General features: G+C 39.1%; 1 protein-coding gene across 3 annotated transcripts in view; it reads left to right on the forward strand.

The window, feature by feature from the left end:
* Positions 1-25981, forward strand: part of NCKAP5 (NCK associated protein 5) — a 404131-nt gene that overhangs the window by 350425 nt on the left and 27725 nt on the right. For 2 of the 3 annotated variants that reach the window (XM_075430787.1, XM_075430786.1), the window contains 3 exons: positions 19028-19342; positions 21528-21664; positions 23709-23838. In XM_075430787.1, coding sequence (XP_075286902.1) covers positions 19028-19342; positions 21528-21664; positions 23709-23838 — 582 coding nt within the window. The remainder of the gene's footprint in view (positions 1-19027; positions 19343-21527; positions 21665-23708; positions 23839-25981) is intronic. The other variant, XM_075430785.1, reaches the window with a different exon arrangement.

A 25981-nucleotide genomic window follows, 5' to 3' on the forward strand; every position in this document is an offset into this window, starting at 1 on the left:
ACCTAATTGCTATATATTTTGATGTATTACTTTGTTACTGGGTCCTGTAATATGTCATGCAGGTGGCTTTTGAGGGTGTAACCCTTAATATTTTGCTCCTCCATAGGCACCAAATCTGAGTCTCTGTCAGGGCATAGTCGTTATGGAGCAGGTTGGTTGGCATTCCCTAAAGTCAGACTCCAGTTCTGCCTTGGCTTTCAGTTGGGAGAGGTCATCACTGTGGATCTAGGCCTCCTGTGCACCAAAGTCTTTTTTTTTGCAAAGAAAAGACCTTTTTCTTCACCTTTGCCAAGGCTGATGGCATGGATAAAGTGACACGTAGATCTGTGGCCCAGGTCTATACAAGTCCACAGTATGTAGGGCTACGGAGATGCCAGACAGTGCTGCCCTTGGAAAACAGCTGTAGCTCGTACAAAGACTTTTACATCTTCTGAATTATACCAATTGCAGAAACATCTTCTTTTCACCAGACAGTGCCATCTCTTAAAGGCTTAATACAGGATGCCAGCTATCCCTATTCTGCCTTGTCAAACTATGTGGTATAATTCAAGGAGTTTGCTCTGAGGATCTAGTTGTTGATGTCAGGAAACTCTGATGATGGGAGAGGTTATGTGCAACAGGTAGTATTGGCACAGAAAAAACAATCACAGAATCACAGAATGATAGGGGTTGGAAGGGACCTCTGTGGGTCATCTAGTCCAAACCTCCCACCGAAGCAGGGTCACCTACAGCAGGCCGCAGAGGACCACGTCCAGGCGGGTCTTGAGTATCTCCAGAGAAGGAGACTCCACAAACTCCCTGGGCAGCCTAATAATAGAGGTCTAGGCAAATTTGTGAATGTTAGCACAGTGATTCCTAATGAAGAACGTACCAGGCATTACTTATTTCAGCAGGACAAGCCCAAGCCTGGGAAATTAGAAGCATGGATCTAAGTGCACTTCCTGACTACTCCTAAATCATTATCGTGCCGTGTTCTGTAACACTGTCATCTGGCTATATTTTATCTTACACTGGAATTTTTGCTGCTGTGCTCCTTTTGGAGGTTATAAAGAACTTGTTTGTATGGAGAATTACCTGAGGTGTGAGAGGGCCAAATTCCGCTTTCTTTGTTACCAACTCCTAAGCTTCTGGTGGTCAGAAGCAGAAGGGAATAATATGGGAAGGATTGCTCTGTAAATGCTATGCCTAGCTGCAAGCACAAGATAGTGAGCCAGGTCCTTCATCTGATCAAAGAGGGCAGTTCATGTCCTGGTAGAGGCTTTTGGTCTCTTGTTTTCATGGAACAATTTCACAGTGTTGGATGGTCTTCCAGAACAGGGACATCTCTGAAATCTTGAAAATTTCTGTGGGCAGTAAATTCATTTCTTACTGCATTCTTCACCATCATAAGTAACTGTTTTAAGAAAACAAAGTTCACTGTGATTTTGTAGCTGTACTTTAATGGGTTTATTCTACGGGGTTTTATCTAAACTCTTAGCAAACTAGAGCTGAATGTATAGATGATGTAGGTGATTAAACATGGAAGATGTTCTTTACACAATAGGAAATACACATGTTGGTGTAGTTGTCACTGTAGGATACCTAAACTGACATCAGTTCTGCCCAGCTAGCTAATAAACAAGATACCTATAACTGAAGGGTCTTCAAGGTTGGTATCATGTAAGACAATGCTGGTTCATCGCATTCTAATAATGAGAGACTCCTGGGTGTGTTAAACAAAAAACACGTTAAACGCCAGTTGCTACGTTTTTATTTTATTGTCAGTTGTTGATCTAAACAAATTTAAGTATTTTGCTGACTCTTTGGATTTGCTAAAATGAAAGAATACAAGAATGCACAGTAATATAAAATTTCCCTTCTAGTATACCTGTATCTCAGGAACACACGATCATCTCCATATGAAGCAGTCATTTATATTGTGCTATATAGTACTTGAATATATATTTTAAACATCTAAAAAAAATTTTAAGACAAAAATATGTTATACCCTGGATGCTTTTGCTATACAGTCAGGGAGGATGCCACATGTGGCCCTGACAGAACAGATGCTACCTGTGCTCCTGCTTCCCACAGACAGGAGGCCTAAGAATCCACAAGTATCACTTCCAGGTCCAGTCGTCTTCAGAGCTCCTTCCTCAAGCCCTTTGCAAGAAGGTAGTTGGGTTTTGAAAGAGTGATGAAGTGGGAAGTGCTGAAGTACCTAACAAAAGGAAGGACATGATCAAAAGATTGACTCTCCCTTCATGTCATGAGAGACTCCCCAGCTCAGACAGGTACAGCAGGGTCTCCCAGATATTCCTATAAATAAAATTCTTCTACTGAATGCGTAGACAATGTGTCAAGCTCCTGAGAGTATTGCTCCCATGTAAACATACAAAAGCCTTCATTTTACAAAGGATAAGATTTCTGTTTCCCCCAAGGGAGTAGAAGTGTCAGTGTTTGTCTTGAATTTCCCTGTTGTCACAATGGCCAAAATATTACAAAGCAGTTACAAATGACACTTCTACATAGAGACATTAATAATTGGACATCTTGAGAAGAAAAAAGCATTTGTGAGAAAGTTTAATGTTTCATATTTCAAGTACTGTTTCAAATTAGCAGCCACTCCTGGAAAAGTGTGACTGTATCAATTATAATATACTAAGAGTTTTCATTGATAAACAGCTTCAAGGGAAAAGCCAAAAATCCATGGCACAAGCAAACAAGTGCTAATTACTGAAGAATTCATTCCTGCAGGCAACTTCACATGTGAACACTATGGTATACAGTAACAGTCATACCAAAGACAGTTTCTCTGACTATAATATTAATCTGTTACGGCTAAAATACAGGCACCTTGAAGGAGCAAAAGTATTTTGGCTGTACAGGTCCCTACACAAATTAAAAGGTTCCTGACCTTGTTTTCTTTTTAGGAATATACATCTGTAATGAAGAGGAAAGTTAATCACAACTAATCATATCATTCTTCAGTGTTGTTATAACCCTGTGCTGAGGCTGAAGGAGGAAAGACTGATTGTGCCATTTTCTCAGACATCAACACTGTGGTGATTTACCAAACCTTGTGTTTGAAAGCTGGATCGTAATCATTTCTCTGCATCCAGTTTCCTTTTCTCTTTGTCACCCAAAAATGGGTGACACATTTGCTAGAGAAGCGAGTCAACATTGAGCAGACTTTTTGCTAAAGATGTACTCACACTTCACACAAAACACAATCTCAGCATATATTCACCAGCCTAAATAGGCTGATGAGAGGTGTCTGAGAAGGTTTCAAGTCTATTCTTAAATTTATGCTCAGGTTTCAATGCAAAGAAAGAGGATTATTTTTTTTTTTTTTTTGGTCACAGATATTTCTATGTGTAAATACCTTTGTTCGCCATAGTGGATTTCCAATGGTCATTCTATCCTTAGCAATTCCTAAATGAGTGAAACAAGCACTTCTGGTCTAAAGCACGGAAGTTCAGAGAGTATGTGGAAGCATGGACAGTTCATCTAAAGGAATTATTTTCTTGAACTGGAAAGTTGTTGCTTTCAGGTATTATCCTTCATATGATCCGAGGGCTGGAGCACCTCTCCTATGAGGACAGGCTGAGAGAGTTGGGCTTGTTCAGCCTGGAGAAGAGAAGGCTGCGGGGAGACCTGATTGCAGCATTTCAGTACTTAAAGGGAGCCTATAGGAAAGATGGGGACAATCTTTTTAGTAGAGACAACAGTGACAGGACGAGGGGTAATGGTTTTAAACTAAAACAGGGTAGGTTTAGGCTGGATATAAGGAAGAAATTCTTTACAATGAGGGTGGTGAAACACTGGAACGGGTTGCCCAGAGAGGTAGTGGAGGCCCCATCCCTGGAAACATTCAAGACCAGGTTGGACAGGGCTCTGAGCAACCTGATCTAGTTAGCAGTGTCCCTGCTCGCTGCAGGGGGGTTGGACTAGATGACCTCTAGGGGTCCCTTCTGACCCAAAACTTTCTATGATTCTAACTTAAAGGCCAAATTCAGTTTTCAATAACAGCTTGTTGAGCTTTGACTTCAGGGACATCACTGCAGGTGGATTTTGTCCTCAGAACATCATCACTGATAAAAATAAAATAAATTTAAAAAATCTGACTAGACCTGCAGTTCACTTGAGCATTGTGGGGACTCTAGAGAGCAAATACTTGATAACGCAAGAATTGGTAGTAGCAATCCAAAATATATCTGGGTGTCGTTGGTACTGTCTGCTCCGCTGGAAGCACAAGATGCTACCTACTGAAATTGTGTGGGGAGTTAATTCCCTGAGGCAGTCTGGGGTTAGGATTCACAGTAGAAAGATTCACAGTTCTTGGAAAGAAATTATCTAACTGTGGCATTGACCTCTATTGTTTGTTTGGAGTATTTCAGGTGAAATTCAGAGCCAGGCAAAGATTACGAAGATAAATGTAGTCAGAATTTTTGAAACTTTGAAGAGAGAGTTGGGTCTAATTTTTGTCAAATTTTCAGTAGAAGTCCAGGTCAGCTGCTCAAAATTGATCCATCCAACATTAAATGGGAACCTTGTATATACTGGCATTTCTATAATACAGAGAAAATGCTTGCAGATGTTTAAAAGGGTTTTGAAAAGTCTCTAGCTAGATAGAGGGTTGGGCTTCCACACTATCAAAGCAACATTAAAAGTGCATTGTAGACTTTGCTGCTTTGTGCTGGAACAAAAACACACACTGAGGTCAAGGGATTCTTTTGTAGCTCTGCTGTAGCCCAGCGCTCAATTCCATTAAAGTTCTTGATAATCATCTGCCTTATAGCAGGCTTTATCATCGTTTTTTCTGCTTTCTAAGAACAACTTTGCAGAAGGGTTTTGCAGTTTAATTTAAAGGCAATCAGGTCAGAAAAAGGATGGTCTGTCTTTTAAGCAACTTTTTTGGAGATTTGTCTTCTTTAGAGAACATTCGATTGAATCCCTTAGATGCCTGATGTTCCAGAAAGCAAGTGCCATTGGTATTTCATGTGTTGCATTGTGTTTTAAAGTCCACCCCTTTAAGCCTTATATGCAGCAAACAAAAGTGATCAAACTACATTTTCAGTAGAAAGCAGGACTGTCCTTCACAGCAAGTTTTATAGACAAGTGGCTAGCAACTTGATAGCAATTTTACAGGTAGACTGATAGCAAACATAGGACATATGACATGTTGTAGATGTAAGTGCGTTTGACTTAAAATGAAATGTCAGCATTGTAATTATTTGTATTGATGTATCAAATTCTAAAGATGATAGCCTTATCTATATATTCTGATATTGTGGTATTTGACACCCAGTATCCATACTATGGAACTATCTATATGATAATAGAAAAACACACTTCATACGCAGACTTTTCTGTGAGAAGGAGGACCTGCATTCTTTCTAGTATCCCAGATAAATTTGTTTGTCTCTGACTTTCTGGTTCCTCTGTATGATTTTCTCACAAATGTACCCATTTACTGCCCATATACTCTTTTCTCACCTTCCCCCTCACATTTGTTCACCTGCATCATTTAAAACTGGTGGTCGCTCTTTACTGCTTGTGTGGTGCCCCAGTATTTCTTATTATCTGACTCCCCACAAACCTAGACCACAATACAGAGCCTGCCTTTTTGTTTCTGTACTGATACCACTTCTAATCAACAGATCCTTGCTCCAGAATCACAGAATCACAGAATGGTAAGGGTTGGAAGGGACCTCTGTGAGTCATCTAGTCAAACCCTCCTGCCAAAGCAGGGTCACCTACAGCAGGCTGCACAGGACCTTGTCCAGGCAGGTCTTGAATATCTCCAGAGAAGGAGAATCCACAACCTCCCTGGGCAGCCTGTTCCAGTGCTCCATCATCCTCAGAGGGAAGAAGCTCTTCCTCATGTTCAGACGGAACTTCCTGGGCTTCAGTTTGTGCCCATTGCCCCTTGTCCTGTCGCTGGGCACTACTGATAAAGAGCTTGGCCCCATCCTCCTGACACCCACCCTTCAGATATTTGTAAGTATATATTAGGTCCCCTCTCAGCCTTCTCTTCTTCAGGCTGAACAAACCCAGCTCCCTCAGCCTCTCCTCGTAGCAGAGATGTTCCAGTCCCCTCACCATCCTTGTAGCCTTCTGCTGGACTCTCTCCAGTAGCTCTTCATCTTTCTTGAACTGGGGAGCCCAGAACTGGACAGCGTACTCCAGATGAGGCCTCACTAGGGCAGAGTAGAGGGGAAGGAGAACCTCCCTCGACCTGCTGGCCACACTCTTCTTGATGCACCCCAGGATCCCATTGGCTTTCTTGGCAGCCAGGGCACACTGCTGGCTCATGGTCAACCTGTCGTCCACCAGGACACCCAGGTCCCTCTCCGCAGAGCTGCTCTCCAGCAGGTCCACCCCAAGCCTGTACTGCTGCATGGGGTTGTTCCTCCCCAGGTGCAAGACCCTGCATTTGCCTTTGTTGAACCTCATCAGGTTCCTCTCTGCCCAGCTTAAACTCCAGCGTCATCTGCCTTTTTTCTCTTGGTTTCTTTCTGAAATCTAGATATGATGAACACTGGGACTGAAAAAGTATGTTTCAAATTAAATTTCTGAGTGTGCCATTCAATGTACATACTCATAGTGCTTAATTATAAGTTATCCAGTTGCATATTCCAAAGCTTGATGAAGGCAATAGCCGTTTATCTGCTTGTTTAATAAGCTTGCACCAAGCTTCCAGTAAGAGAAGAAAAAATACTGGACACTTCCCTCTGCCAGACAAAAGACTTGGTTTTATCCACCAGTATGTAAACTACTAAAAATTTGGGGATTTTTACTGGAGTACTAAGTAAACAGCTGTTGAATTCATGTTTCCTCATTCTCGGGGAATAGAAATAGATGTGAAGGAAACAAGCCTGATTAATGTGGTAAATACATTAAGTCTGACATGCATCATCCTAAAACATGTCCATTAAGCCTGACATATTTGAGCAAACACATTTACATTAAAGAACCCTCAAAACCTGGAGACAGATTAGTTGAGGTCTGTAATGAATTACTGAGATAAATGCAACAAATAAGTGACAGGAAAGATGGTGAACAAATTGATCTGCATTACAGCCTGTGCATTCAGTGAAGAGAGGTGATCTGCATCACTGTGGAGAGGCAAAAGGATAATCCAGAAGTTGCTTAAATGTCAGGCAAATCCTTGGCTGCCTCTAATGCATTTAATGAAGAACAATATTCAACTGATTAAACGTCTTTTGACCGCAAAAGAAATCCTCTCTTGTCATGAAGTCTCAATGCCTGAGAAAACAACTTATCACTGTCAGTGTTAATTCCTTTCATCAGGCCATTGACAGAAGTTGAGAGGAACCATTTAGCAATCATCTTATCACTGATATAGCAGTTGAATCATTCATTTACACATGATCAGACAAAGGAAAAATGTTTGTTTTATCTTCCCCATCACCACCCAGAAAAGCTGTGGAATACCTAGAAGTCCCTGCATGTGATGTTGCTGTCTCTAAAAGCCGTCAAACAAAACCACTTAAACAAAACCGGTTATCACTGAATCCGTTTCCAACCTGAGTCTTGTTCCTATTTCGAATCTGCATGCTCAAAAATGTTATGTTAAATGATTTGTTATCCCCAAAGCATTTACATTTTAGTGCAATTACCAAGCACTGTTCTTCCCCTTTTGTACTTCAAAATCTTCATTTGCTGATCCTTCCACACCATTGAAATGACGTATGTCTATGGTTTACTTACTTTTCTGAACCAAAGTTGCTAAAATGAGGCATCACTGAGGGGAAATCTTGTTTAATAACCAGGAGGCATTGCAAGAACAACTGATGGTCATGTGTGCAGAAACATACCCCTAGAAGCACGGAGGGGTATGGGGACTTCATCAGCTGAGTTTCAAATATCTTCAAGGATGTTGTTCTAAATCTGTGCATGATCAATGCGCCTTTTCTTTGAGAGACTTTACACAACATTTAGCAGTCCTGTGTTCTTAAGCTGCAATATTCATGTTACTGAAGATTTGGTGTGATCATGCTGTTGAGTGGCCTTCCAGGGCGATGTGGAGCAGCATTCTGCAATGCCTCATTTACCATCCCAGGACTTGCTCATCAGAAACAGTTCACACTGGTGCATAAAGCTGATTAAACATCCTCTCTTTCTACTGAGTTGCTCTGCATCTTTTCAGTGGAATTTTATTAGCGCTTGTTTTTTGTATGGGTGAGGTGCACAGGCTACTCTGCAGAGTGGAGAGAGCTGTGAGAGGAGCAGCATTATGTGGGTTTGGGCCACAAGAAGTGGGATGAATAGTGTCTGCTGTACTGCCTTCTTGACTCTTGTTTGGCATTTGGGTATTTCTGCAGGGATTAATTTTGAAATCGTGGTCTGAAGGAGCCTATGATAACAGAGTGAAACTTTCTGTGTATTTTTCTAGTTGTTACTTATGTTCCTTGAAGATGATGGAGAACCACACCGATGTGAATAATAAGAAACTAACATCCATTAGTGTCTTCTAATTTATGTCAGCTTACCTTCTTCACAGTCTGGCAAAGACAAATCTTTCTTTGTACTTTAAAAGATAGTACATATAGCACTTGTCTAGTTGCCAATTCTGCAGCAGAGCTGCAGCCTTGTGTCTAGCTTGTCTTCCTTCTGTGGAGAGAATTAATATTTTGGATCAACATTTCCTTATTAGCCACAGTGATTTGCTGTTAACTTCCTTCTTTGCCATTACATTTATTCACCCAGAAATACCAAATTTTATCACTAGAACAAGAAGCAGCGTGGCTCTTTATATGTTATATATAGGATACAGTTTAATTATTATTCAAGATACTGAGAATCTGCTGGTCTCATTCAGGCTTAAAATGTCAATTAAACAGGATGGTCAGGTTCTTCCACTCTGAAGTTCATGCTGCTACGTTGATTTACGCTGCTTTACATTCTGGCCCAAGCTATATTCGTTTTTATCACTCAGATCAGGACTATGCCTGATTATCATACTTACTACAGGAGAGTACATGCCCGTATTCTCTATAACAGTATGAGTCCTTCTGTTTGAAACTTTCCTACTTTACATGTTTTTTTGCTTCTGGCTAGGAGCATCTGTAGATGTGCGTATGGAGCTTCAGTCATGCATTTCCTATTAACTCTAAGTCATATACCTGAAGTACAACTGAGGAAACTGAAAAGCATTTTAAATAAGTACATGTTATTTTAAACATTTGTTTCAACTGTGCTCATATGGACTTTGTCCTCTTTTTCTACAATGACATCTAGTAGAATTCTTACGAAAAATACGTTTTCACCTGCATTATCAATTACATTTGAGCTATATCGGCATATGCCTTGCCAAATTCTCACTCTGAGGATAGGATGCCTACTCCTAATTTTTTTGTTGTCTTTGCCATTTTTAGTTGAGTTTGAGGAAGTTTGATTCATTTCTTCAGTCAGAGACCTAAATTGTTGAGATTTGATTATGCAATTTGCCATCACAGCATATCATAGAAAAACGGCCTCTTCAAAAAACCCCCATTATAATAGAGAAATAATACCTGTACAACCAGTGCATTGTTTTTAATACTAGGTGAACTTGAGAATTTCTCAATGTTTGGACAATTCACTGTGAGGAAAAGACAAAGAAATCAACAAATACATTTATAATGAATAATTCCCCTACCTACTATCTTTAACATGCAAAGATGCCCAGTATGTTGTTTCAAAATGGTCATTCTAATGGTGTTTTTGAAACCCCATGTAACATTGCATACTTTTTTTTTGCATAAAAAAGACTTCCTGAAAAAATCTCTGTTCATTCTTCTGGCTTTAAATCATGATGGTTTCTTACCAACTCCTGCTTCCATGCAGTTTGTTTCACAGTGATTCAGCTGTTTTGGAAGAGCTGAACTTGAGTACTGAAATGGAAAGATTGTAGTTCACCTGAAAGTTACTCAAAGCTCTCTCTGCTCACTCTGTTAATGACTTTTCACTTCATTAATTAAGAAAAAGATTCAGTCTGTTTCAGGTGTGCATGTATATTTGTAAGTGTTTATTAGTAGTACCCTTAAGTAAAGCCATCTGCAGGGCAGGACTAAAAATAAATTATTTAAAGCTGCAATTAATATTCATGTGGCTTTAATTTCAATCTTTTTTTTGTACTAATAAACAAAAAGCAGTGCTGTTACTAAAATAAATGTACTATGTTCTCCTGTGCATTTGCAAAACCCAGAGCTTCCTATGTACTTATGAATTGGTCTGTGTTTACCGGAGACAGTGTTTATGCTTAAAGCACTGTCACTAGTCCTATCTGTTGGGAATAGAAAATCAAAGAAAGTGTCTCGATGTGTGTGAAACCAAGCTCCAATTTATAAGAGAGTTGCTGAAGAGCGGGTAAATCAATGGTTCCATCCCGTTATCCTTAAATGCTTCAAACGCACCAGTCAGTGAAGAGAAACCCTCAGTGGAACCGCCAAATACTAGCAGCAAATGCTCCCTTGGGCACTGTGTGCAGCCCATGTATCTGGGATGCTAAGCGTGACCTCTTCTCTTTTGTAACTGCGGTCTAATGCAGTTGTTCCCAAACTAAAGTTAAACTATCTACCTCTAATAATATTAGCAAAAATAGCAACCTTAATGCTTCTTGCAGGTATTTTGCAGCTTGCTATTAATTCCTAAACAGCCTCCAAAAAAGCTAGAGTAAGGGTATTTCTACACAAGCATTATGATGTGCATTCAGGTGATCGCAGGTAGGTTAGATACTGATTGCCGAACTTCTAGGTTCTTTATCCTCACGATATCAGTGTGTAATGGGGAGATGTGATTAGCTCTGTGTTTCAATATGAAGAACTGAGTCATAAAGAGAGGAGGAGATAGGCCTGTGGTTGCATGGAGAAGGCATAGCTGAGGTAGCCCTTAGCTAGCACCTGGCTAAATAATAAACCCTCCTTTCTCGGGCTTTGCTACTTATAGGTACAATCTCAGAGAGCTGGAGTATGTCTTTTTGGTTAGAGAACAACAAATGAAGGGAAGCATCCGTCCATGCCTTGAATGAGCAATCCCCAGTAAGATGTGCCTTAGACGGTGTGCAGTTGTTGGCTCCCAACCTTTACATTTCAGGATTCTAAGGGAAACAGAGGCTATGCTCACTGAAAAAGCCTGGGAAAAGCCACATTTCTGCATTGCAGCAGACCTGTTATTTACCTTGGATTCACACCTTGCATCAGATATGAGGACTTCTCTTTCTTCTCAGCTATTGCTCATCTGTGAGGATTTCTTGAAGATAGTTTCAAATCTGTAAGAGTGATTGGCAGATGCAGAGGTAAAACCAAAGAGGGACACATAGCCAAAAAAAAAGAGGAATAGCTCTCCAAAGTATGTCTAAGCTGGCCTCATTGACAGCCAGGCTGCAGCCGGACTGCATTTAATTACTTCTGACACAGAGCTTGAAGTTGTTCTTCACATGAATTATAAATCTCAATATTTCTTCTCTAGTAGGACTAAAATTGTATCTATTTCTAATATTTTATCTCCTGACAACAGTGAGTAGAGTTTTTAGAAAGAAAGTGTAACAGCATGATAGAGGAAGATCATTCCAGACACCATTAGTTGTGGGACTTCCCCAACTGGAAGCTGCACATAGACTTTTGTATTTAATAGACACTGAGAGATGTGGAGTGGAAAATTCCAAGAATTACCCAAGTTCTTTTTCAAACTCATTTTAAGTTTTGTTCTCTGTAACAACCCTGTTCCGAGTAGCTTGCCATCCTTCTTTCCAAGCATTCAAGGAAGGATTCTAAATGCCTGGAGGGGGATGGGAAGCACTTGTTAAAAAAAAAAAACAAAAAACAAAAAAACCCCACTATAGATAACTGCCAAATTGGAGCACAAGATTATTAGTACTAACTAATAATTAAAACTAATCTTTTGACTTACCAATATAATTGTATTTTGAGGTGGGATTGGAGACAGCAATTATCTGTTTCAACTCAGAACATACATTTCAAAGATGGGATTGTGGTCATGAAAAACTGTGAAGACAACTGTCAAACTATTGTACAAATGACATATTGAAGTTGGTGGGTTTTGCAAGAAAAATCTTGACTGGGAAGAAGCAATAGAAATAAGTCAGTAACGTGCATTTATTGTGTTTGTTATTGTTATCATAAATAAGCATAAATTGTAATTCCAGATTCAAGCAACCGTGAATGAAGTTCACTTGTAGATTCATCATTTGAAAATACACTGCGCAGTCCTCCTACTTACCCTTCCTTGGTATACATTAGGAGGAATGCCACTTCACCAGTGCAGTACCCATGGGAGTATCAGGGCTGTGAAAACTTGTGTCATTTCTAGTTTTACCTAGGGTAGCCTTCAGGGTTTTTTAGTTTTGCATACTTGTTATAGTTCAGATCTAGATAGAAAACAATAATGCGTTCATCTTTGACTAATTGGATCAAATTATGGTATAAACCCAGAAGGAATATCTACTTAAAATTGACATTGATTTGGCAGAAATACTTTCTCTTTTTTTGTGGTTGCTTTAGCATTGCAGATGAAGAGAAGGATGTGCAAATAGAGATCTGTTTTGCCATCTGTAGTTTAAGTTCTTCCTGCCAATGCCACATGTAGCTTAAAGATGTTTATTAACTGATAAAGCAATTTTGCAGACACCTCTTTACATTTGGAATATTATTCTGAAAAAAATTGAAAAAGTATTAATTAATAATTTGGCATGTTTCAAAATACTAGAAAAATTATACTCCCTTTGTGTGTCAGAAAAAAACATTTACATGTTCTCTGGTTCCTTGTGTCAGCTTAATAGGAAGTCTTGAACTTCATAGTGCCAAGACAGGTAATTTGCTAAAAGTTTTGTGTTCTGTAACTGATGGGAATTATGCCCTTTCATTTTTAGTGTCCAAGATACTCCTTGAAGAAAGCCCATTCAGTGTTACATAGCTCTCAAAACCTTCTTTCAAGGCTTAAGTGAGTCTGTACTTCTGAAAACAGCTTGCTGGAAATTTCCCAGTGAAACTGTTCTTGATACAGAGCTATTTTTGACTATTTTTTTCCTGCAAATGTCTGCTTTCTGTGGAAAATTCTGGTGGTTACTCAAAGGTTTTAGCTGAAATTTGTGTCAATCATGTGCAGTTTTGTAGGCCGAAACTTGATAATTTATGTGAGGAAGATCTCAAACCAGCTGTAGTGGTGAGCGCAGGGGAGAATTCCACATTTTTCATGAAGATGGATGCAAAAGAAAATATGTCTCTGTGCTACTAGCATTATACATAGAAAGCCTGATGCAACTAGAACTACCTGTGGTCTTTTTGACCTAAAAAACAGTTGTCCTCTTTGTTGCTGTTTATTTTTAATGTTAATATAGATTGGCCATCAAAGTTAAGTAGCATACACATTTCTGTAGCTTTGTCACCTCCAAATAGAAACTGTTAGGTGGTGTCAGTCATCTGAAGTAGAGATAATGTCTGTTTACAGTAATTTCGTCTGGTATCCATCGCTATGTTTCATTAGTAGCATCATGGCTCTACCTGTTGGGGAATGGCTGAGGTTATTGAACAGCTTCTGGAAATCACGACCCCCTCAAGCAGCACTGAGGGGCAGCTGCCTTCTGGCAGTCGTGGCACAACTTGGTAGAGAGGCAAAATTGTACTGATAGCACGTTGGGGCGTGTAATTATTTCCTCTCAGGACCTGTGAGACCTTCCCTGTATGCCCACATCTGGCAATGTCTCCTCTTACTGTTAAAGTGAGTGGATTGCCTGACGGTTTTCAATGATATTATGTATGCACATAAGACAATATATCTGCTTAATAGATTTACTGATTGACACTTCATTATTTTAGCTCTGTGGGTGAAACTTTGGATCTTGTGGTTTCCATACAGATTTTTATGCACGATTTAAGCATCATAATAAAACTCACATATTGTTTTAACTAGATGATCAAAATAATCGTGGGTGAATAGACTTCTTAAAAGTGTAACAGTCGCTATGTAGAGGAAGACTGGTATGTGATTCAAGGATAGAGTAAGCATCTGTGAAACTCTTTTTAAGATACAGCATAAAAAGACTTTAGTAGAATGTGAATCTTTACTTTAGTTGAGGAATATTTTGAAACACTCTCCAGTTACTCAGCTAAAGGTTTTTTACAATAAGATGTGGCATTATATCCCCCTTAGTAAAAGTATCTTTTCACATTATTGAAGAAACGTGTATCAGAAGCTGTGTTCAAAAGCTATGTCATCACCTTATGTCTTACGTTGTATGAAATTCATGAAATCTCTTGGATATATGCTAGGACTCAACATCGCTTTACAGAAGTTCAACATTAGAATGACTAACATGTACCTAATCTAAAAGTGGGACAGATTCTGCTCTGTTGCTGGTTTTGAGTAATACCCTATTTTGCAGCCTTCGGTGTAGAACTTAGCCTGAGGGAGGCTGGACCCACGTTTCTTCTGTTGTGCTGGAAGGAATTCCCTTCATAGTAGCTGTTCTATGTTTTGTTTTATTTTTTCCCCCAAAAAGATGCGCTGTAGGAAAAGAGGAACAGAGAAGGGTGCCATGTAACAACATAAAACAGTGTGGTACCAGCTGAGACTGAGAGCTCGTCTCGCTCTCAGAGTGACCGATAGCAGAGCTGCTGAAGGAACAGCAACAGCAAGGTCAGCAGTCAGCTCCCCTGGGTATTCTCTCCCAGTCTCCAATGATTTGTACCAAGGGTGGTTTCTGAGTTAGAGGTCATGTGTTTCTGGTATCTTTGTGGCAAATGTTTCAGAAGAAATAAAAACTTGAAAAATAATTAGGTTTAATGATCTATTGCTGGTATTTAAGATCGATTTTCCAATGATCTATGCTCAGGAGAAAGCCCTAAAAGACTTTAATGAATTCTAGGTTGTCAGATCTTGTCAGTGGGCTATGTTAACTTCTAATTCTGTAATTTTTGCATTTCAGGGAAAGAGGTAAAAATCCCACAGAAGGAGCTGCTATTGGAATTTTCCTCTGTGATTTTTTTTTAGAATTCCTGATACCTACCAGCCTGAGTGTATGTCCCTTTACTGTTCTCCTCCAGTCCATGCCCTCAAAATGGTGTACAATTTTCAAAGATAATTTTTATTCCATCTAATTTGGGTGCAGACTCCATGTTGAAGAGGTCTTGATGGCCTACTGATACCAGAAGACTCTGGCAAAACAGCAGTGACGTTGGAATATGCCAAAGCCTGTCCAGCTGTACGAATTACCATAGTGTCCAGCTGATGTAGGAAATGAACTGCATGATCATCTTGCCTGTGAAAATACTAAACCTGAAAATTATTTAGGAGTAGGGTATTCAGCAAACTTTCAGCAAACTTTCTGTTCAGTATAAGCTCCTTTTGCTTGGTAGCTGAGAAGCTTCTCAACATTAAAGATCCTCCTCAGATTGGCCACAAAGCTTTTACAACACCCTGTCATCAAAAGATTCCCATGCAGTCAGGAGCTACTTGACTTCCAAGAAATTTCTCTAAATCCTTCCTTACTTACGTTTTCAGTTTTGAGAAATGTTCCACTACAGTAGGAATTGCAGGGTCTTTGTTTTCTGCCCAGACTCAAGTTCACATGATGGGACAGAGGGAAGGGGCAATTTCAATATTTCAGGCTTTTAATTCTATTCTGATTGTTTGGTGAAATGGCAGATGGTGAATCTATCTGTGTCCACTGTGAAAACTGACATCATTGTGTGAGCTTCTTTCTTCCCTAGCAGGGCAAGAGGCAAAACAAAACAGAATCAGGCAAGGAATGTGGCTTGTATGTCAGGAAAAATTCACAGGCAAAAGCAATTAAGCTCCTATAGAACTCTTGTCAGACTTTAATGTTTTGCAGAATCATTTTTCATCTATTGAGTAGTACTGTCACAGCATCAGAGATTTAACTTTTACATATTTTCATTATGTAGTCTTGTGCAGCTCTTGCTGATAACAGTCGTTTGAAGTGTCAGTGCAACTGATGAAATCAGATGGGCCATGAACGGTTCAGTCTGAAAGCTGTCACTGAGATGTATAACGTATGTTTTGATTTTGCAGTTGCTTCATAAAAGTTTAAAAGCAGTGCAAAATAATGTATATTCATTCAGTAATACAAATTTTTCAGAGATACTTTGTATAATATAGCTTTAGGGGTGAATTAGTTACTTCTATTAGTGAAAAATTAACATCCATGAAGAATTTTGTGGTGTACTCTTGTGGATTTAGGTCTAGGTTTCTGAGGATTGCTCAACATAGTTGAGTCACAGGATTTCTCAAAAATCTGTCTATAAGTGTTACAATGGGAGCTGCTGAGCTTTGAGCACTTTGAAAACCAGACCTTTTTATGGTGGTTCAGAATTAAAAATTAGTGAGCTGCTTTAAAAAAGTTTTCCGCATTGTGTATTTCCTTTATCATGGATAAAGTCTCTATGAAGAAAGACTATAAGAGATTAAAATTACTTTTCCTTTTAATTAACTGTGACACTTCTGGTTTGCTCCTCCATCACTCTCCCAATTATTTTGGGAATAGCAGGAAATGGTATTTTCTTGGAAGTATGGCCCTCGGTATTCATTTCTCTTGATTTTAAGCCGTTGCGTTCGTGGTCCATTCCTAGACATACACAGGGTAACAGTGAGCAAGACAAGTCCTTCTGTCAGTTTAAGAAACATGACCTTAGAATCTAAAATAGTGTTCATCTTCCAGTTTGCCTTGAGCAAAGGACTTAGCTTTGCTGTTTGGTGTATGTTTTGAGTCTATTTAATTTTTCTGTAATAATTAGGAGGGACTGACTTTAGTTTCTTACAGAGTCCTCAAAAAGGAAACTATGCTGCAAAATCATTCAAAGTCCCTGTGGAAGTGGGTTACAAAATAAGGTTCAACATTAACTGTGCAGACAGTAGAGGGGAGACTTCAAATTTGTGTTTTCAGGATGTTCTTTGTGGTGCTTCCAGCTTGCTCTGTGTCTCTGCTGAAGAGCTCTGCCACTCCAGCATAACCAGTGTTGCACAAATGTCTTTCTTCTGGTCAAGAGGAAACTAATGGAAGTCCTTTCTTTGCTCTGTATTTTCCTTTATTTCCTAACTCTGTCACTGATAGTCAGTAGTTGAAGTATTGCCTGTCCATGAAGTAACACACTGTTTAAGCTTGATTATCTACTAAGCAAATGGGCAAGGGCAGATACCTAGCAATTTAACTGACTTTTCTGCATGCTGTTGTGTCCTGAGAGGAACAGTTCACCCACTTCTACCGAAAATAAAACAAAAAATATCTCAGGAGAAAGGTAACTAGAGCAAGAGGGTTCAGTGGCTGGGATGCTTCCCTTTGATGCAGCAGAACCAAATATAATTCTCTTCTTTTTCACATTTCCTGGATAACCTTCAGCAACTTCTAAAATCATTGTGGCACATTAGCTCGAAAATGGGATGGAAAACATAGTCGCCAGCTAGCTGTGTCTTCCACACCTTATCTGCTTTTATCTATAGAAAGAGTTAATGGGGATGCAGTAAGCAAGAGAGAAATCAGAGTCACTTGTTGCCCTTTTAAAAGATAGTGCATAGTTCGTTTTGCTGTTGCAGCTCAGCTGGGCTCTGTGAGGTTAATGTGCTCGATATGGCTTTCAGTCTTCCTTTGATCCTGAGTGACAAGGATAAGGTAACAAGGACCATACAAGTATGGACTGCTCCTCTTTTGACAAGCACCAGGAAACATAAATAGATATTTAATTTATTTGTATGTAATTTCTTGCTTTCAATCAAATAAGGCCCATTGAGATTAATATATTAACAGAAAATGACCATGTTAATGTTCTTATTTGAAAAAAAAATGGGCAAAGCCCATAGAATAGAAGTATTCCTGAATTTCTGAGAGTATTAGAAACACTGCAGAGGAAAAAATAATGAAAATGACTTGACAGAGAACTGCTAACTGCAACAGACTTACATAACAAATGGGCATATCATAAAAAAAAATCAATACTCAGGAACACAGAAAATAGAGATGGAAAAGATATATTGGGTCATATTCTGCATCTTCTGGTAGAGTGCAGTTGTTCACTGCAGTATATCTTTTATCCAGTGCAGCCTTAAATTGTTCAAAGCAAAGGAAATTCCTCTGCTTCCTTTGGGAGTGTCTGCCACAGGCTGAAGATCTCACTGTCAAGGGATGTTTCCAGACGTTTAACCTAAATTATGCTCATTTTCCAACCATTAGCGCTGCCGTTCCCTCCGTGGTGTTTATAACTCTCAGAAGGACCTTGCCACCATAGTGCCTTCGACATTGTTCATTATACAAGCAAAAGGCAAGTCTCTGGGAATCGATAGAAAATGCCAGGGCAGGCTGGTGCTGTTACATCCTAGCTGCTAAAACAGCAACATGCACATATCACCACTTGCATCTTTCTCCGTTCCACGGTTAGCAGAGCACCTTTCCAGCAGGGTGAATTAGCTGGAGGGCTGTGTGCGACCATACTGCTTCCAAACCGAGTACTTAAGGTGTCGCTGTCTGGCATTGTGGTGCAAAGCGTAAGCTTACCCAAAACGGGATGTGCAGAATAAATGGTACATTTTGATTAACACCTTCTTGCAAAAGAAACAATGAAGAAAGTAGAGGCCAAGCTTTTGCGGAGTGTGGGTTTATGCAGGAAGAAATATGTTATGCTACTCAATCCCTCACAGTGGTACTCCCCAGATTTTCTGTGGGCCTTCAAACTAAATAATTTAAAACTTCCATCTGTAATCACTTTCTAGGACATGCCCTTCTTACGCATTATCGCATCGCAACTATGAAGCAGGCCAATTTCCATGTTGTGGCATCTGTTAGTTAGTTTAATTGCACCTCAAAATGGTGTTTCACTGTATGCAGTTAGATAGATGTATTGTGTCAAAAGCATACAAATGACAGGCATACTCACAAAGTGAAAAATGTTTTTCTTTCCTCGAAACCTTCCCTTGGAGATGCCTTTTTTTCCCGTAGACCCTTTCAGTGTCTTTAAATACCAGCGATGCCGTTAGCTCCACCCCGTCACACAATTTTCCTGTATCTTATTAGAGTCTTGCTGCCAGATGAGGACACTGGACAGCGGGATTGGAACCTTCCCCCTCCCCGACTCAGGGAGCCGATCTACAGGGCGACATGTTTCTAAGCAAGAATCAACCTTGGAAACAGAAGTCCTTGCACCGTCTGAGCAAGTTCTTCTTTCAGCTCCTTCAGTAAAAGCCAAAACTCTTGAGCGAGAAGTGCCTTCAACAGCTAAGAGCCAGGAGTCTGTGGAAAGCATAATTAGTCACTCAACATCTGATCCAGCCATGACTGCCAAAGGTATACGACCTTTTCAAAGTCGCCTTCCAAAACCAGCTTCCTCAGGTAAAATGTCAATTATACTGAAAATCACATTATTTCTGCCCTGACATCTGTTTTGATTAGCAGAAGTCCTGTAATAATGACAATTGATAACAGAAATGTTAAAGGCAGAGCAGAAGATATTCTTTTCATGAATGCATAAGGTTAACAAGTTTGTGACCTGAGCCATATGGAAATTTTGTTACACATAATGCTTATCTGAGGAAGAAAAATGTGTTAAGTACTTAAATCCTTTTCTCGAGAAACAGTACTTGAAGAAAAAACATATGCCAGCCTTGGAATTGGACTTGAATAAGAATGCAGATGTTCAGCAATATTCAGGATCAGACTTTGTGGCAAAGTACAAAGCATAGCCATGTTGTAACATAGAAAAAATATATTTATAAAGACTTGCTTTTGAAACCAGATTTGCACTAAAGACTCATTTGGCCTCAATGCAGAAATTCTGTCCCAATGAATATATGGCCTTGACCTCAAACAAGACTCTGATTACATTGCTACATTATACAAATACATTTCTGTATAAGAACATAAAGTATTTTACTTTCGCTTATCAGATACATGTGTATTTAAACTATAAAACAAAAGCTGACAAAGGAATAAAAAGACTAACAATCCAGCAAAGCACCAACAAATAACTGTATTAGTAAACAGTTCCATTGAACTCTGTGCAATTTTTTAGAAATGCACACTAACCATTTCTATACATTTTTGAAGGTTTTTGAGTTACTAATATATATATATCAATAACATTAGATATCATTAGGTATAGCATTTATAACAGGGAGTTTTTCATAGCATGATAGATACGGTACAAAATGCAGTAAAATTAATTGGTTTAATGTTTTATCTTGACCAAATGCAATGTCATATATTTATTGGGGTTACGGTTGTTAGCACTTTGTCAGCATAGGTATTTATTGCTCCTATAAAAGTTGTGTTTAACTTGCATAAGTCTGTATCACTCTATCTATAAGAGAGATTCCATGTAATTAGCGTGTAAGGTTAAATACTGAGATTAAGCTTAGTCTGAGGCCATTAAATATGTGTTCTGCTAATGAGCTGATGTATATTGAGCCTAGGAGGAAAGAAGCCTCTTTTATATGTTCACAAGATGCATAACAGAAGAATTCTAATTAAACATCTTGGAACTTAGTTGATTTAGCAATATTACCCAGTATTACAGTATTGTAATGGTATAATAGACTGCAAACACACGTTGTGTGCTTTGTTGCAGACTCCCCTACTTGTTTCAGATCAAACCTAAATAAAAGATACTTTAATACTTAGTATTTTTTAAAGAAATGTACTGTTAATTAATGGTACAGCTAAGAAGGATTCAGAAGAGAAATCTTAGTTATAGATTATATGCTGCATGCTTGAATAGCCACATGTGTGACCTCAATTCAGCAGTGTGCCATAGAGTCGAGTCCATGATTAAACACTGTCATTATAACAAATTGAACAGAAACTGCAAGCATTGAATTGCTTCATAGGAAGTCAGTAGCAGTAAGATTGTTCTGATCTTAATGCTAATATTCACTGCACCAACCTTGTAAGGTTTGTATCTTAATTAACTTGTTGTGAAGAGAAGTTAAAAAAAAGTAGTATACATCAGATGGTGGGGTCAGCTCGTTCTTTACTGGAATATTTTCATTCGATTATTCTCTCCCTCACTTTCTCTTCCAAATTACAATTATCAGTTTGTTTCATATGCACCGCCTATCTTCTCTGATGTTCTGATTTTGCGTAGTACAAATATAGGAAATAAAAAGGCTAACTGATTGAAAATTTCTGCTAGAAAGGTACTTCTAATTATATTGACGTCAACAAACTGATCTCTTTTTGAGAACACAAAATGGCAAAGCAGATCCTACAATGACTAGAAGTAGTTATTGAATGTTGTTTCGTATGTGAGAGAGTATATATTTTAAAACTAATAGAGGGATGTAAGTCCACGTCTTCCTCTTCTCTTGGTAACTGAAAAAGGCTTTGGATCAAGTTCTGACTCTGTAGTTGTTAGAATTATTCCGGTAAGCTAATAAGTTGTTCCTTTGTGTAGTAAGATATTATTTGACATAATGAAAATATCATGACTTGCCCCCATTTTTTACTGAATTATAACTGAAACATTGTCATGAAGATGCTGATGAGACCTACAATTTAAATAATGTCTCTCTTAATTCAGGAATAATTAACCTTGCAAAGCAAAGTGACAAAGAACCAAGTTCTGTGACCTCTGCCTCATTAGAGCATACCGAAGAAACCGTGGAAAATAGAAAAGTTCTTCCAGAGTGGACCACCAAGAAAACGACTAAAACAAAGGTAGAAATGAAGAAGTATTATCTATTAAATGAGATATGTATTGCGGCGTAAAGAATCAACAATGGCAAATGGTTTTAGTATATTGAGAAGAGTAACTGGCCGTCTAACAGCTACATGTACTTTCTTGCCCTTCATTTGCAATCTCACAATTTATTACTAATAATAATACAGCACCCAAAGTACTTTGTCTTCATGGTTTATAAATATATTTTAATTAAAAACCTCACCGGCATTTTATAGACAAGGAAATGGAGACCTTTTACCCTGTTTTTCTCTCTGGGATACTTGATGTTGGTTGTTTGCTTTCCATGAGATTCAGATCTCTTTTTTCCCCAGGGCTAGATTTCTTTGTATGGCTGTGTAGTATGAGCGTTTGGCAGATGTGCTAGGAAAGTATTGTAAACAGGAAAATACTCTTCTTACATGTTTCTACGTGGTTTTGGTTAATCCCCGCAATGATCTGTCTGTCCTTCAATTTTTTCATGAAAACTGCAAAAGGAAACAACAGGCAAATACGCATACCTGTGTAAAAGCTACTGCATATGGTTGTCAAGTTATTCATCTTCAGGAATGCCAGGCTGTCAAGTGCCACGAGAAATACAGGGTCAGCAGGTTAGCAAAGAGAGAAAAAAACTTTATTGAGAAAGTGGGCGTTAAGCAAGGAAATTGTCAGAACTGCTAGCTAATAAGCCTTATGTTACAAGAGGCTAAAAACATTTTGTTGCATAACTATTTTGCGTGTCTGCTTTATCCATGTATTTACCAACTGGGGTATCTCACATTTTTGTATGTCCCATGCTCTGGATATTTAGAACAGAGAGATAAAAATACTTGTCTTCTATATCCCTGACAAACTGGTGGTGAATCCTCTGTAGTGCAGTAGTATTGGCTTCCAGGTAACAACCCCATCAGTGTGATCTTCACCCTGAGCCACTTGTGACTGACCACCTCCTCTCCCAAAACCGCCTTAACATGATACATGTGTTAGTGCTGATTAGTCTGCCTAAGAGTCAGCAGGTCGGTGTGGGTGTAGCTGGCGTGTGCATGTGTCCAAGCAGCTTCAGGACTACAGCTGACTTCCACTCTCCCAGTTTTACGAGTAATGTTGGGCATACCTGGCTACATGCAGGTATCCTCAGCTCTGGTCCCCTCATCACAGGTTTGTGCTTCCTATCAAATGGATGTCCTTCTGCATCAGTTAAAAACTGCAAATTGAATGGGAAGACGGGGAAATTAATATCACACTTTGAAAAACAGAATTAAAAACTCTTTTGAGCCACTGATATGCAATTAGGGTTAGGATAGTAGGTGGTATTTGTACCTGTAGATGCCATTAACAGAGTAGTATCAGCCTTAATTTCCCCATACCCATTTTGTGGGTTTTATTACACTGAGCTGCTGCTCCTGAAGCAGCAGGCCTTCCATGATTGGAAGCATTCCTCTTCACTCCCAGGAGAAAATCCTTGGTGTTGCTTCCTGAAGAGAAATGGGATAGGAATCAGTTGGGAATTAAGGGCTCTCCAGTACTGTAATGTAAATGTCAGGACAAGGAACATGAATTTAGGAAGAATTTAGGATATATTGGTATAGAAAGCATGAGTATTGCCTACTGTCCATCCGAATTATCTCTAGAATAGCTTGCAGCAAACCATTTGTTTGGTTAAATTTTGCATGTTATAAATACACTGTATTAAACATACTTTAGAAGTTTTGAAATTGAGCTTGGTGGATAAAATTATCTGAAAATGTTGGTAGATTTGAAAACAATGTTACAGTGAAAAAAATCGTAAAATCTGTGCTGTGTCTGCCAGACTACCTCAGGGGACTTAGCAAGACAAGAATGTGTTTTCTCCTCCGTGTCAGCCTGATGATTACTTACTTGAAGGAGAAGTGGTTAGTTAAACTGGTAATGCAGACTTTTTTCCAGTTGAACTATCCTTTTATACCGCATGGTGAATATAAAATGTTCCACTCCTAATACAATTCAGCATTATTTTGATATATATGCATCATATGAATGATTGCAATACCCTTATTTGTACAGGACAGAGCTCTGAGAGTGTGTACTTATTCTGCGAGCAGCAGTGACACTGAGCCGGAGCCAGAGTACAAAACAAATTATTTTAGAACTGCAGAGGAGACTTTCGTAGAGTTAACAAAGAACAACAAACAAGGTAATTGAAAATTTGTGCATAAAGATGTATATCCCTCATCTCCACTCAGACTCAGCAGCAGATAGTGTCCTTCATTAAACTCTCTGTCTAGTTTTCATGTTCTAACCCCAGATCTTACTTCAGTCTAGTTTTCTGCTAGCTTTTTATTACTTTTTGCTTTTTATTCTGTGTTTGTATCTTTTTTTTCCTCTCTGCCACAGTTTATGCTAGCAGGGGCTTAACTTGCAGGTTTTTATGCATAGATCCCTGCAATATAAGGAAAAAGAAGTCTTCCGTTACATTCCTTTTTTTCTTTTTAATGATATTAGCCGGTTGAAATAACCCAATGATCAAGGCCACAGTTTTCCAACCTGTGTATCAAACTGATGTTGGTTATGATGCTGTAGTGAAGTCTCTCTCGTTGTCCTCCCTGTGTATACTGCCATTTTCAAGCGTCAAACCTTTTGGCTAGAATTGATGGCAATTCGGAATTTACTGAATTCCAGTAGATAAAAACACATGAAGTAAAGTTCTTGAGATAACACTTTTCTGTGTGTTTAACAACCCAAGAAATTGCTGTCTCGTCTTGACCACCAGCTTGCCGTGCTGCGAGCCACCTTTCAGTGCAGACGTGTGCCCTCCGGGAGCGGGAGGAGAGCGTGGCTCATATCCTTGCCTGCGCAGCCGATGGCTTCCCTGCAGGAGATAAATCCTGGCGAGTGCAAAGGCCAGTGCAAGGTCTCAGCACCACTGAAGCCCTGAGAGCTTAAGCAGTACTTCAGTGATTCGAAGGATTTGTGCTGACCCTCTGCACAGCAGTGAGCTTGACCTAGCAGAGATTAGCACCTACAGTAGATACCGCAGTGATGAATGCATTAAAGATTCCGTGGACGGCTAGACACTGTCAACAGACATACTGTGCTCTTTAGTGTCTGCTGGGAGCTGGACTTAAACATTTGGCATTTTCAGAGCTAATCCATTTTTTGTGATTCCACCAGAGAGAGAGCAGAGTAGGAAGCTAGGACTGTTTGTTTACATTACTCTTGTAGCTTTGTATTTTTAATCTCTATGAAATGTTGCGAGTCATTTAACTCAGCCCATAAAAACTTCTTTTTACAGATTTTGCTGTTTACAAATCATGTTCTAGTACTAGAAAGATATGTTTTGTTAAAGAGGTAGACAGACTTTTTTTCTGTATTGATCACAATTTGCAATAAAAGGATTTTATCGTGTGGAAGCAGTTCCATTAAATGGCAGCAGATTCCAAGTTTAATGATACCTAAGCATGACTTGAAGTCACCATTTTACATAGCAAATCATTAATTTTGTGTATATGCCTAACTTTGGGGCTAGCAACAGAACTAAAATTTATAATTGTGACTGAGACAAATAGAAAAGGAGATTATAAAGCATTATTGCAAAAGTATTTCTGTTATGGTCATTCCTTATGGTCAGGATTCTGTTCTGCGCTCTGTAAATGCAGTTCTAACATCATATTAATAACAATACTTTATTCCATTCTGTGTTCAGAGGTCTTAGCTTCTTCATGAACACAAGTGGTATAACCTCAAAACATCCATGTGAAGCTGAGGCAGGGGCTGCGGCAAACCAATTCGTAGAGAATATTTTTATAGGTGTAGATGATTATATTTGTTAGAGGAGTCCCCAAAACATTAAGGAACTTTCACTGGTTGCACAATTATAAAGTTGGATACATTTTCATTTTCCGTTTATGAGCAAGAAACAGAAAGACGGAGAGACTGAGTGCCAGTGCAAAGACCATTAAAAGTCAATGATAAGACCCTCATTGATTTTTTGGACTTTGGGTGAGACTCCCAGTACATTGCCCAGTGTTACGGAGAAGTCGGTAGAAGAGCAGGGAATAAGCCAAATATTCCAGGTTCTTCTGTTTCAGCCATGCAAATGTTTTGATTCCAATCTCGTGAAGGTGTTACCCTGAGGTGGTCCTGGTGGAGGCACTGGAGGTAGAGGGTCTTCTAATGCCGCAGGTTATAAGGTAGAGTTGAGGTTTGTGTAACAAGAAGTGTGAGGAGAGAAGCTAATGATGGAGTAAGCCTCTGTCTCTGGTGCGTTTTCCTGAAGCTGCAGAAAATTTCTTCAGTTTTGTTCTGATCTTCTGAATGAGTTTTCAGCCCTGGACTTT

Source organism: Opisthocomus hoazin, chromosome 9 (genome assembly GCF_030867145.1).
Source record: "Opisthocomus hoazin isolate bOpiHoa1 chromosome 9, bOpiHoa1.hap1, whole genome shotgun sequence".
Taxonomy (NCBI): domain Eukaryota; kingdom Metazoa; phylum Chordata; class Aves; order Opisthocomiformes; family Opisthocomidae; genus Opisthocomus; species Opisthocomus hoazin.